Below are 13,378 nucleotides of genomic sequence, written 5' to 3'. Positions count from 1 at the left end.
GGCCAGTGCTGCAGGAGCGCCAGTCGGCCCTCCACATGGAACTGAGATTCAGTGCCGACTGGCGCTGGCCCAGAGCCCCTCCGGGTGCCACAGGCATGCCTTACAGCCACTACTGAGAGCCCACAGGATAGGGCTCTAAGGCCCTTAGCCTACAATCTTAATTAAGTACACTTGTTGGAAATAGCCATCATTGAAATCAGTAGTACTTAATTCCAAATATACAGGTTCCTGGAACAAGCCATACAAGCATAAAGAACAGCTTTTTGACAGTATAGCTCAGTGGTTCTCAAACTTTTCCCAACATGCAGGTTTTTCCCAACAAACTTTACCAACAAACAAACTTTTCCCAGCAGACTTTTCCCAACTTTTCTCAAACTACACCCCAACATGCAGGTGCCACCCCTATTCCCCCCAGGCAAGACGGAGGAATGCAGGCTGTGGCATTTGGACACCCCCCCCCCCCACAAAGAGCAGGCTGGGTTCCCCCCTTCCCAAGCGGAGGGAAGTGCTGTGCTGCCTGCACTTACAGGTGGAGCCCTCTCTAGGTCAAGTTTCCCTCCTGGTTTGAAGCCTGCCAGGAGCGCGCCCTGCACTGATGAGATGTACCACCTCTGCGGCTGCCCAGCCAGCCTTCTCTCGGTTTGGCTTCCCTCCTGCTCCAGGGAGGACATGGCCAGCAAGAATGCTCAGTGCGGCAAGAAGCTCCATGCTTGCTGGCGGGTCCCTCCCTGGAGCACGAGAGAGGCCTGAGCCTAGAAAAGGCTGACTGGCAACAAGATTCAGCGGCGCCGCGTGCTTTCCAGTCAAGCCTTTTCTAGTGCCAGAGGACACTGGAGAGGGCTTGGCTGGGAAGCACATGCAATGCCACCCAGCCAGCTTCTCCAGACCGAGAGGGAAGCCCGGGACAGCAGTCACATTCTACACAGCACTCAGTGCAATCACTGGCAAGCCTTCTCCAGAAGGGGAGGGAAGCCCAAGTGCACGCAGCGCAGGAAGCTGGAATGGCCGGGCTGGCAACCTCTCCCACCAGAGGTAAGCCCCATGCCGATGCTGGGGAGGCTCCGCCACCTCTCCCCACCATATTTCACATGCCCTCCTCACCTCACACTGCCCCACCCACCTCGTTCACAACCACAGAAAAGCAGCAAGTAGGGAGGCAGCACATGCAGCTGAGCTGAGCTGCTATGCCCACCTCTCTCCCCAAACCCCTGGGGGCTTTCCCCACCTCCCCAGGGAGTCCCAGTGCACAGACTAAATACCTCAATCACAGCTGACACTGCATAGAAGGCTCAGTGCAGGGCCAGCCGTAGGAGTTATGGGGCCTAATGCAAAATATTTTTGCGGTACCCCCCACGCCTACTTACCAGGATAAGAGGCAGCAGCAAGGTACCCAGCAGTGGCATCATGGAAGCCAACTGCTTCCATGGAAGCCAACTTCCTTCAGCTGCTTCCATGGAAGGGGCAATTCCAAACCAATTAGACCAAAGGGCAGGAGGGAAAGGGAGCTGTCCAGCAGCAATGCTCCTCTTGCAATGCTCTCCTTGTGATGCCTCAGCATAGAAGATTCCATGCCAGAGCATCAGCTACAGAGTAAGGTGCTGGCTGCAGCGGAAGGCACTCCACTCTCTGTCCCAGTGCGAGGCCCCTCTAGGCACAGGATCCAATTTCACCAAATTGGTCAAATTGCCCTAAGGCTGGCCCTGGCTCAGAGGCTCGTTACCCAGCATTTGGCTGCAATACCATATATGTCGCTGATATTCAGTTGATGACAAGACCATATAGTCACCTGCACCTTGCATGGGATTTGGACTTAGGAGACAACCCCATGCACTCAGCCACGGGTGCTTGGCATAAATCACAGGGCTCTCAGCCTCTGCTCCTTATCTGTGAAATGAGAATAATCATTACCATAATAACCAAGAGGCAACAACCACAACTCAACTAAAAGGGTGGTTGTAAGGATGAAAGAGGCAGGGCCTCAATTCACAGAGCTCCTTTAGGTGCAGCCAAGGCACATCACTGTTCCTTGGTCAGCAGTTGATCATGAAGTGCTGCTAAAGCTCCCTGTGTTTCAAGTTTGCCATGCACTGTGGAGGCTGCTGCTTGAGAAATGCCATTCCAAAGCTGAGATCACAAAACCAAGTGTACAGTTTATTTGGTGTATCAGTATCTAAGACTTGACTCTCCAATTTATGTAAAAAGGCTAAAGGCAGCTAACAACAAGAAATAAAAATACAGTGAGACACAATAAAACCATTCAATAGCCCAAATATACAAAAACCAATTACATTAACACAGTGCTCTACCTGCTCATTCAGCAGTATAAAACAGCAGCTAGTAGAAACAACACTTCAGCAGTTTTAGGGTAAAAAGAAAGCAAGGATGTTAGAAGCAGGGCAAAACAAGAAGCAGGGCCAGTCTTTGGAGCTGTGGGATCTGATACAACAGTTTGTCGTGGGGGGAACCCCCTGCGCTTCCCCCCACTTACCGGGACAAGCAGCAAGTGTTCCCAGGGTCGTAAAATTTTTAAATAAATAAATAAAAGATGTTGCCAGTTTCAGTCCCAAAAAGATTATTTAATTCAGAAGGCTTCTAATTAAAAGGGGAACGTATGCTGACACAAACAGTTCTCCAAAGTAGAACTGTTGAAAGTCTTACCACTGGGCATTCCAGTAATAAAGCATCCTCTATTTTTTCCGATTTGGGACATGCAGGCATTTGATAAATTAGCCTTGGCTCTGGTGTAATGCTGAGGAAAAAAAGAAATTAGAATGTATCACATTCCATTATTCAAAAGGTATTTTCCTGTACTGTCCTAAATCATTACCAAGTCATTGGGCAACCAGCATTCAGACTCCTTTCCCCAGCTCAGTTGTACTATACCGAACAGTGAAGCCTCCCCTCCTCCTTCTTATATCTTGTTTTTCTCTACTTGCACATGAGGCTACATCTGTCAAAATCTCTTCAGTTGTTGTGTGGCTATTTTGCCAACTCCATAAAGGAATGTGTGTACGTTTGGGCTTCCTCTGGCTGCTGGGCAACCACCTCCATCGTAACTGAATGCCATTGCCCAGAGGATTGTTGAGCAGCAGCCACAACAGTGGTTGAGATGCTTTGCATCTTGAGGTCTGGAACCCCCGTCGGGAAGAAGAGTGGTCAAAGTCAAAGGCCCTGTGTTTGCTCAACAGACTGCCCTGGTCTCCCAGCATACTATCCTCTTTGGCTACAATTCGGCAAGTCTATATTAACATGTTTAACCAAATAATTTTGACAAAACCACAGAAAAATATTAGAACTAAACAGAAAGATGGGTACTTTAAAGCCCCCCCCCCATTGCATGCATTTTCAGTTCAATTACAAAACAACAGAAGCAGCAACATTTAAGTTCTTTAGAATGCATACACAAGACAGTAAAAACCAAGATTTACAGTATAAACTGCATCAGTGACAACGCTATTTGCTTTTTTCCCCAGGTTTAGTGACAGTATAACAAACTTAGGGCGCAATCCTAACCCCTTATGTCAGTGCTTTCCAGCACTGGCACAGCGGTATCAATGGGACGTGTGCTGCATCCTGCAGTTGGGTGTCACTCACGGAGGCCTCCTCAAAGTAAGGGAATGTTTGTTCCCTGACCTCAGAGCTGTATTGCCCTTATGTCAGTGCTGGAAAACACTGACATAAGGGTTAGGATTGTGTCCTTATTCACTTAAAACATAAATTTGGGTTAGGATTTGTACATAACAATTTGAGTTTCTCTTTTTAGATAAAACTTCTTTATTAAAAATGGGGGAGGGGGGAGCTTACAACTTAGACTTCAGAGCTGTACATCAAGAGCAGCTCCACAAATAGGAGTGAACATTCTCAGCTATGTCTCCTTCACTGAGGAAATCACCCCATAAGAAATCCCTTCCCATATCCCTTTCAGAAATGAATATATCATTTCAGGACATTGTCTGAGTACACATGATATAGCCATTGTGTTGAAACTTCACTGGTCTCAGTTTGATCAGTGCCTGGATAGATGACTGCCTGGAAATCCCATGTCACATGAGCCACGTGTGCTGCCATGATGGAAGAAGGTTAGATATAAATGTAATAAATAAATCTTTAAAAGTATATTTTTATTGAAAATTTTCCTTTACAATTGTGATCAAAATAGACTAAAAAAAGTGAAAAATCAAATAGTGTTCACATAATAAACAAATCTAATTTTGTCTTAAACACAATAGCACACAGCATAATACTAATGTCTACTCAGAAGCAAGTTCCACTGAATTGGGCCTTACTACTAAGTAAGGGCCCAATCCTATCCAACTTGCAGCACTGATACCGCTGGCACCAATGAGATGTGTGCTGCATCCTGCAGTAGAAGAGCAGTCAGGGAGACCTCCTCAAGGTAAGAGAATGTTTGTTCCCTTGTGCCTGCATCAGTGCTCGAAAGATGGATAGGATTGGGACCTGATTTTGTTTAGGATTGTGACCAAAATGTATTAAATTGGATTTACTAAGACATCCAATTTAATACATTTTGGTCACAATCCTAAACAAAATCAGGTTTTACTAACATAATCTCTTTCGAGGGTTGAACTCATTGACTTAGAATGGTTACACCAGTTTCTCACAAAACATGAGCTTTAAGAACTTGCTACTTACTTAACAGCTTTTAACTTAACCAAACCTAGCCTTAAGGCTACCATGTCACACATTGCCAGTCAACACCACTGAAATCTACTTTTGAGTAAATCTGCTGAGGATGTGGTGTTACTGTATGTTTACTAGCATAACCATTTCTAATATTTATTCCCAAATATTGACAGTTTCTATATTAAATTCCAAGATAACAATTCTTTATAGACCATCTTCCAAAACAAAACGATAGAACAAAACTGTTGTCTTACGTCTTACAAGGAGATTCCATCTAACTATCATGGCCAATAGCCATCTTTAAAACCTTTCTTGCATAAATGTGTCAACTGAAACCAACTAGATCAGTGGCTATCACAATACCCTGTGGCAATGAATTTCATAAATCACTCTTTGTATGAAAAGTACTTTCTGTGGCACTGTGGCCAGTTCTCAACCTACTATCAATCCTTTTCATTCGATGACATTTGTTCAGCACCACTATATACATCACACTTTTCAGCCGAAAACTGGAAGGAGATTGAAATCGCTACCTACAGCATTTCTGAGGCACGGGCAGGCCTGCAGAGGGGTCTGGTAAGGGGCAACCCCTGTTAATTATTTTAAAAGCAGTTTTTCCCTGCATCAGCACAACTGCAGGAGCACTGGTGCCACCCCCCCCCTTCCCTGCAAACACGAAGTCCCAAACTCTCCTGGGTGAGGGTGCCCTTCCTCACCCACCAGTTAGGAAGGACCCTCAGTTGCCAAAGGAATGTTCCAGAAAGCCACGTGACCTGACCAACTGCAACTTTTAAGCACTCACATTTGCCCTTGTAGTGTCTGTCAGAGAGAGAAGGGCAACAACACTCTGCTTTGATCAGAAAGCACCAGGCAAGTGACGAATAAAAAGCAAGTGCTTATTTTCTAAAAGGCAAAAAATTAAAAAGAAAGGGCAGGGGAAGGACAAAATCAGGTCTTTTAATTTAGACCAGATCAGGTCTTGAAATTAGAGGCATACTTGAAAACAATAAAAAACTAGAGTAACTGTATAGCTAGGCAAGACCCCTGCTTAGCTGCAGTTCCTGTGGTCGGGGAAGGGCTGGCCAACAACTGGCCAACAACTCTATACTCGCTAGAATAGATTACATGAGGGTTCAAAAAAGTTCTTTTCCACTGCCGAACTACCCTTACCGTCAATAATTTTTTCCTGATAACCAATCAGAATCTCTCTGATAACCAATCAGAAACTCTCCTGGAGAGTTTGGGAACCTCTGCTGTAAATGAAATCAGAAGTCCTGCCATTCTCAGTTTCACTGCAGCATGCATGGAGCACAGTAAGGAGAAGCTTCTTCCTTGAGTGAGTGCGTGGGAAGCAAATCAGTGTGGCTGGGACTGGTGGCAGGTTGAAGGAGGCAGTGGTGGCAGACTAGGGGTGAAAGGCACCCCAAATCCACCACCGCCTCAGACTCTTTACAATCTGCTACCAACACAGCTGGAAGAAAATTGAATCAAAATAAGTGAATTTTATCTGAAAATAAATAAAGACAGGTTATTCTCTGGCAGCAAGAAATACGCCACACCATTGATGGAGTGAAAATATTTACGACTTCATACAATTTTGTCATAAGCACTGTCTGTGGCTGCAACACATATTCTGTGCAATTTAACAAGCCTCCACTGTATAATTATAGCTTTACCCATATGGGATCACACAAACGAAGTTATACGGCTGTTCTCAGGAACTGGCAGAATAGGCAACTGAGCAAGAAAATAAGCAATTAAAAAAACAACCATCAAATACCTGCTCACACAGCATCGGTAATTATCAAAGTAAATCTTTCCACTTTGATAAGCAATTGGAGTGGTGGAATGGGTTGTCCAAACATTCTTGAATGTTGTAGTTTCCTGAAACAAATCACAGTATTTTATAAAAAGTTGTGGTTTAGCAAACATTTAAAATAGCCAGTTAATTATATTTAGATATTGTTGAAGGTTTTTCGAAATTTGATACTAAATTTTTTACAATTAATGAAAAAATTCAGAAAGACTTGACTTTAACTTTAGTTAAGCAGAGACCATAGAACTGTGATTGCCTTCAATACAAAAGGATTTCCTTCTTAAATTTAAAGCATCCATGTTCATTTTACATGCACTTTCAGTGATTAGCTTCTCTACTGTTATACTGTGCAACCAAATTTCAGATTTAAACATAATACGTACTACATGATTTATGGTCCAATCATATTAGATGCTACTGCCACTGGAAGTATTGTTCTGGTGGCTATACATGACATCATAAATGCCAATCTGGAAGCGCACATAGTTGCATGCTTCCAGTCTGCCACTAAAGGTGGCAGGGAGGACCCTATGTCTCTGTGTGTGGTGGTGGTGAAGAGAAGCCCTGTCAAAATTAGTAAGTTGGTGGGGTGTGTGGAATGGGGTGTGATGGGGACATGTTGAAGGCAAAAGTGATTGCATCTGATGAGAGCAGCTTACACTTGATGCTGTCCCTCCGGAACTAGCTGATGTCCCCCCTGTCTCCTCAGATTTCCACCTCAGAGATCTGAGGAGACCCATTGGCAATCATTGTACTTACAGAGGGGTAAGGGATTTCCCCATCAAGAATTTTTGGGGGCTAGGGATGACAAAGTAGCAGCAGATCTTTTCTTCCTCTAGACTGAAATTTTAATTCATTGTTACAGTTTCTCAGCCTATCTGCATCCTGAGGGCCCAATCCTATCCAATTTTCCAGCACTGGTGCAGCTGTGCTAATGGATGTGCACTGCACCCTGTAGTGGGGAGGCAGTCTTAGAGGCCTCCTCAAAATAAGGCAACATTTATACCCACACCTCGGGGCTGTATAGCTGCTGCACCAGTGCTAGAAAGTGGGATAGGATTGGGCCCTTAGTTAACAACTCCAAACTATTCAGCCTTTACATTTGTGTATGAGTAAGAGAGTGTGTCTGCAACACAAAGTCCTTCCTAGTGTCAGGACAACAACTTCTAAACCTTTTTTGCATTAACAACCCCTGAAAAGTGTCCCTTAGGCTGCTTCACAAATTAAAGATCTTCTGTATGGAGTCAATGTAGAAAAGAGCACCAAATCCACATATAAACTATCACAGATGATGATCTATGTACAGATTTCAGTCTCAGTTTCTACAGAGAATAAGGAATGTGTACTCAGTGGGAGCTGGGACACAGCTGTAGGCTTCAGCAGTGGTTACCTGACATACTAGCTTCCTCAGGATCCCCATGTTTTTCCTATAGACAATGCCGGCATCTTTTGTAAAAAATCCTTGTAGCCTTCTAGTTAGTAAGCAGCAGATATTGTGAACTTTAAACCCATCAGAAGAGAGAGGAGTTGTTGTGGCAGAAGAGGTAGATGAACTGGAAAACATTCTGGCAAAGGATCCAACTTCCACTTTGTTTATGGTTCATTCAGGAGGCAAAAATGGCTAAAGAGAAGAAAAAAAAAAACATATTTTCAGTGTCCCTGCCACATCAGTTCCAACTTAGATGAAAGCGTGCACGTATGACTCTCTCTGGGTGTACTCAGCGTAATACAAGTACAAATAGGGATCTGACTGTCTACGAAGCTGAACTCAGGAAGACAGGCAGAAGTGACAACAAATCTCCTTCTGAATTCTGAACTTAGGAGAGCCACCCCCCTCTTCCCGGAATATTTTATTATCACTTACAAGTCTCTAATGCCACAACCCTGCAACAATAAAGCCTTGAAACGTACTCATTTTCAAACCCCTCTTCCTAAAGATCAATACAGGGGTGACCTATTAATCCTTGCAGTCATAAAACTGCAATCACGATTACTTGGGGTTACCAGATACAAAGGGGGGGGCAAAGTACCTGTAGCTTAACCATTGTATTGATGAGGGAATTTTGGCAGGCACAGCTTTTCAAACCCTTCCATGTGGAGCTGTACTTGCCAAAATGGTTAAAGGTATGGGCACTCTCTCCCTATTTGTATCTGGTAACCCTATGCTTACTAGAGAGTAAACACTTCACAGTAAGTAAGCAAAGGATGGCTGGAACTTAAGATCTAAAACTGCGAAGCAAGCACAAAAGCACAACAGAATCTTGCCACACCTGAGATACAGTTTCAGCAGGTCAAGAGTTTATGCCAAAATAAACTGGTTGGTCTTGAAAGAGGCCACAGGGTCCCCTTGTTGCTTTTAGCTGCAAGACCCTTACATGGCTGGCGCCTCTGAGAACTGAGCGATTAAGGCTGCAATCCTAGACACTCTTTCCTGGGAGTAAACCCCACTGGACACTATGAACTTTCTTCTGAGTAGACATACATAGGATTGTTCCCTAAGGCTGCAATCCTAGACACTTTTTCCTGGGAGTAAGCCCCATTGGACACTATGGACTTACTGCTGAGTAGACATGCATGGACGTGTGCTGTTACAGAAACCACTGTTACTGCCCACTTACGCCTCCAGCACCCGCCATGCCTGCACCCAAAATCATCCCGAGGAGCAACAGCAGCCGCACACTACAAAACAGGCAGTCACATAACACCCAGCGCATCATCATCACTTCACTTCGCGCAATGCTCGATGGGAAAAGTAGTTTTCATAGCTCTAACCTTACAGGAAAGAATTCAGGCCTGGAGACTACAACTCCCGAAACCCCCCTTCCTTATGCACCCTGGAGGAGGCCACGTGCTTTCTTCTATTTGTTTCCTAAAGCGCGTGGCACGAAGGTTCTGCCGGCTGCAGGGACTGTGCGCATCAAGGGAGGTAGGAAGGTGGAGGGGCGTGGGAGTGGCTGCTGTGAAGGAGGCTTCCAACACGTTTCTCATGGCTGTGTCCTGTGCATGTATGGAGAGTGCACCAGAGCAGTAGACTGACAGTCCAATCCTATGCATGCCTACTCAGAAGTAAGTCACATTCTAGTCAATGGGGCTTACTCCCAGGTAAGTGTGCATAGGATCAGAGCCTGACATGCTTCTCCATTTGAAGGAACACGTGCAAAGGTGACCGGCACCAGTTTGCATGGTAAGTGCTTTCACTTCTTCCCCCCTCAATGTTGTTATTATCTGAAAAACATGGAAGGAAAAAGTGATCACAACTTGACTTGGGTATGGCTGAAACTGGGCACCATCAAGAAAAGAAACTGAAGTTCTGATTTTTGCTGCACAGGAACAGACACTGCAAACAAATGTCATGAAAGTTAAAATCCAGAAACTAGGTGGAAACCCTAAATGCAGACTGTACCATGAAAAAGATGAGACTGTGTCTCAGGTGAGATGTGAATGTAGTAAGATCACACAGACGAATTACAAAGTTTGGACATGATGGAGTCACAAAATCAATCCACTGGTCATTATGTAGAAATAATAATTTGCCAGCATCAAAAAATGTCTGGGAACAACAGATTGAGAAGGTGTTGGAGAATGAACAAGCCAAGATCGTGTAGGACAGTGTTTCTCAAACTGTGGGTTGGGACCCACTTAGGTGGGTTGCAAACCAATTTCAGGTGGGTCCCCATTCATTTCAATATTTTATTTTTAGTATATTAGACACTCAATGCCCCCATGGTATGTGACTGCATTTGGGGAAATGTGACAGATCTGTACTTTTAACAGGCTATTATGTTTATGCTTTTAACAATGATAGTCAATGGGATTTACTCCTGGGTAAGCGAGTAGGATTGCAGCCTAGCATTGTTAAAAATTTTCCTGCTTGATGATGTCACTTCCGGTCATGATATCACTTCCAATTCTCATTCTAAAAAGTGGGTCCCAGTGCTAAAAGTTTGATAATTACTGCTGTAGGACTTTAAAATTCAAACACACTGACACCTTGAACATAATACACCTGATATGATAATAGAAAATTGAAACGTCTGGCTAGTTGACATTGCAATTCCTGGAGATTCCAGTGTTGATGGAAAAAATGACAAAATACTGAGACCTGGCCATTGAAATCACATGATTACTGATGAAACATACCAAAGTGGTCCCCGTTGTCATCAGGACACTTGGAACAATCTTGAAAAATTTTGCGAACTACTTGAAACAACTGCAGCTTACTAAAATAACACCATCAGATCTGCAAAAAGTGGTACTTTTGGGAGCATCATACATACTGTGCCAGTGCCTAGTTGATACTTGGATCTCAGGCTGAGACTTGTATCAGTTGCTACAAAACCAGTTAACAACTGTGTCTCATGTAGTTTGGAATAATAAGAATAACAACCAGTATTTGTATGCCCTTTTTCTTGGTCATTGGATTACTTCTTTGACTTTAATGCAAGGCTTTAATACAACAAGACTGTAATGCAATATTTTAATTAAATTTTTTTTAGTACAATTAGATTACAATAATAAATGATTTGTGTTCGATTGTACGTGCTTTAAAAAAGTTGTAAACAAAATCACTTGATCTGGGCTAATGTCATTGATTTCTGATGCAAATGCTCAGGGCTGAATTCGAAGTTATAAAGACTAGACTTTCATAAGACTTGAGGCAAGTTTATGGTGTTGGTGTGTCAACCAGGATGTGAAAAGTTGCATCTCTTAAAGCATGCATGAAATAGATTAAGGCTCAAATCCTAACCAACTTCCCAGCACTGACATAGCTGTGCCAATGGGGCATGTGCTGCATTCTGCAGTTGGGTGCTAGTCATGGAGGCCTCCTCAAGGTAAGGAAATGTTTGTTCCCTTACCTCTGAGCTGCATTGTCCTTACCTCACTGCTGGAAAGTTGGTTAGGATTGCACCCCATTCTCTTATTTCCCTTGACGCCAAAGAAGGCTGAAATTCTGTACACATATGCTTACTGAGTAATGAGGGTGAACTCAGTAGGACTTACCTTTGAGGGGAAATGCATAGTATTGGGCATAGCACCTGGGACTTTATTTACTCCCCAGAGCCAGCATGGCATTTTTCGCTGTGTGTGTGTGTGTGTGTGTGTGTGTGTGTGTGTACTGGTGAAGAATATACAGTACTCTAATAAACAGGATTGTTAATAGGGGCATGGTGCAATGAGTGTCTCTTGCTGTTGTTTCAAGTTTGGCACTGGCTTTCAGTTGGTTTCTGGGCTCTGTTCACATTGCTGGTTTGATCTACAATACCTTGAATGTTTTGGGACCTTGATATCTGAAGTCACCTCCTCCCCCAATTAACTTGCCTGCTAATTAATACCTTCTGAGTTCCTCATCTAAGTGGTTGAAGGTTAGGTGGGTGGCTGTGGAAAAGAAGGTTCTTCTGTTCTAGCCCTATGGCTATAGAATTCCCTCCCTAGAAAAATTTGTTTGGTACCAGCATTCGTTTGTGTTTTTATTTTTTTTGTTCCGGACTACTGAGTTCATGTGCTAACCCAAAGCTATGGCTTACATGAACACATCTAAGGGAACTCTGGTCACATGCACTCCCTCTTCACTTACTTTTGTGTGATGAGTGAAAACATTTGCTTTTAGTGCAGACTGTAGTTTACAATTGTGGCCTGATACTGTCTTGTTATCTTGGTTTATTCTTTTAAAATATATTGCAATGCATCCACTACTGTTGTATCACAAAAAAGGATGGATTTCTTACATCTGATTTGAAACTAATAATTTGAGCTTTCTTTAATAACTGAAGCAACACACACTAGGAAAACTATCAGGGCTGAACTAGATGTGACAGCAGCAGACCTTTGTGCAGAATCAGGTCTGCTGCTGAATTTCTCTAAAGCGGCAGCAGGTGGGGGGGGGGTGTTCCTAAAAGTGCAGCATGAACCGGAGGGAGTAGCTGAACTCTTCCTCCCCCAATAGCTTTTGACGACTGCTTTTCTTTTGGTGGATCTTATGTTCAAAAATAATCCCAGTCCTGTGGCGAAACATGAATGCATGTGTTCGAGCTTGCACATACACACACCCAGGTGTTTCAGAAGAAAAGTGTAGAGGTGAAGGTTTCTGTTTCTCCCACTTGCTGCTGCTATGGTTTTTATCCCCCTCACACCTCTTGCTTTATGCGGTGGAATGTTCATATTCATTGTCAGCTCAGAATTTTCAATTGATGATGTTGGATTTCTAGAAATTTCTGAATCAAATGTTTTGGGGGGGGAGGAGGAAGAGAGAATTTTCTAATGTCCAAGCAGTCGGGATCTGTTTTAGCAGGTTTGCATTACATGTGCTTTTGGTTTTAACTCTCTCCCTCTCTGCCTGGTTCATGCTCACTGCTACACAGTTGCATAGAGAGCGAGCACTGCTTCTTCACTGTATTCATCTAAAAGAGTTAAGCGTAACTTTGAAAAGGCATTAAACTTTGCTGGTGTTGTGTCCATTCATTATGTTGGTAATTAATTTTATGGAACAGCACATGTTTTAAGAAATGGAAATTTTTCTGTGTGAAAAATATTCTACTTCATACCATCAAACGAAGGCCAGTTCAAATGTTGGCTGGGAGTCAAATGACGAGAAATCACATTATGTATACTGCAAACCATAAAAGGTTGTGTGTAAGAGACAGAGTGCCAGTTTCTATATTCCTTGCCATCTTCCAGAGTCTGTTAAGAAAATTCAACTTATGTATATTCTTAGAAAATGGAGTTTAAAAAGTCGACTTGCATGAAGTAAAACTGAATGTAATGTATTCCGTTTTTGTTTATAGGCTAAACACATACAGCTGTGGGCCCTGACCTGTTTCCCCTTAAGGGGCGGGGGCAGCCAGGATCCAGGAAGGAGGCCGCTCAGGTGGCTGCAGGGGCTTGGGTACACTTACCAGAGCCTTCTGCAGCCTCCCGGGG

General features: G+C 43.6%; 2 protein-coding genes across 7 annotated transcripts in view; one reads left to right on the top strand and one right to left on the bottom strand.

Annotated features, from left to right (window-relative positions):
• Nucleotides 1-9,165, bottom strand: part of DCAF17 (DDB1 and CUL4 associated factor 17) — a 31,608-nt gene extending 22,443 nt beyond the window's left edge. For 3 of the 4 annotated variants that reach the window (XM_066634726.1, XM_066634728.1, XM_066634729.1), the window contains exons 1-4: nucleotides 9,079-9,165; nucleotides 7,851-8,081; nucleotides 6,425-6,528; nucleotides 2,659-2,749 (exon numbers count right to left, since the gene is read on the bottom strand). In XM_066634726.1, the coding sequence (XP_066490823.1) occupies nucleotides 2,659-2,749; nucleotides 6,425-6,528; nucleotides 7,851-8,024 (369 nt within the window). In that variant the 5' untranslated portion in view covers nucleotides 8,025-8,081; nucleotides 9,079-9,165. Of the gene's footprint in view, nucleotides 1-2,658; nucleotides 2,750-6,424; nucleotides 6,529-7,850; nucleotides 8,082-9,018 lie in introns of all 4 variants that reach the window. The other variant, XM_066634727.1, reaches the window with a different exon arrangement.
• A 139-nt stretch (nucleotides 9,166-9,304) lies between these two features.
• The window catches only part of METTL8 (methyltransferase 8, tRNA N3-cytidine), a 39,792-nt gene continuing 35,718 nt past the window's right edge, over nucleotides 9,305-13,378 (top strand). Inside the window, exon 1 of one of the 3 annotated variants that reach the window (XM_066634723.1) lies at nucleotides 9,305-9,386. Coding sequence is in view for 1 of the 3 variants with exons in the window: in XM_066634722.1 (XP_066490819.1) it covers nucleotides 9,865-9,890 (26 nt within the window). In the remaining 2 variants the exon portion in view is untranslated. Of the gene's footprint in view, nucleotides 9,387-9,592; nucleotides 9,645-9,847; nucleotides 9,891-13,378 lie in introns of those variants that run through there. The other 2 variants (XM_066634724.1, XM_066634722.1) reach the window with 2 other exon arrangements.

Source organism: Tiliqua scincoides, chromosome 1 (genome assembly GCF_035046505.1).
Source record: "Tiliqua scincoides isolate rTilSci1 chromosome 1, rTilSci1.hap2, whole genome shotgun sequence".
NCBI lineage: Eukaryota > Metazoa > Chordata > Lepidosauria > Squamata > Scincidae > Tiliqua > Tiliqua scincoides.
Note: the sequence above shows the minus strand (reverse complement) of the source record. Positions and strands in the feature narration are given on the sequence as shown.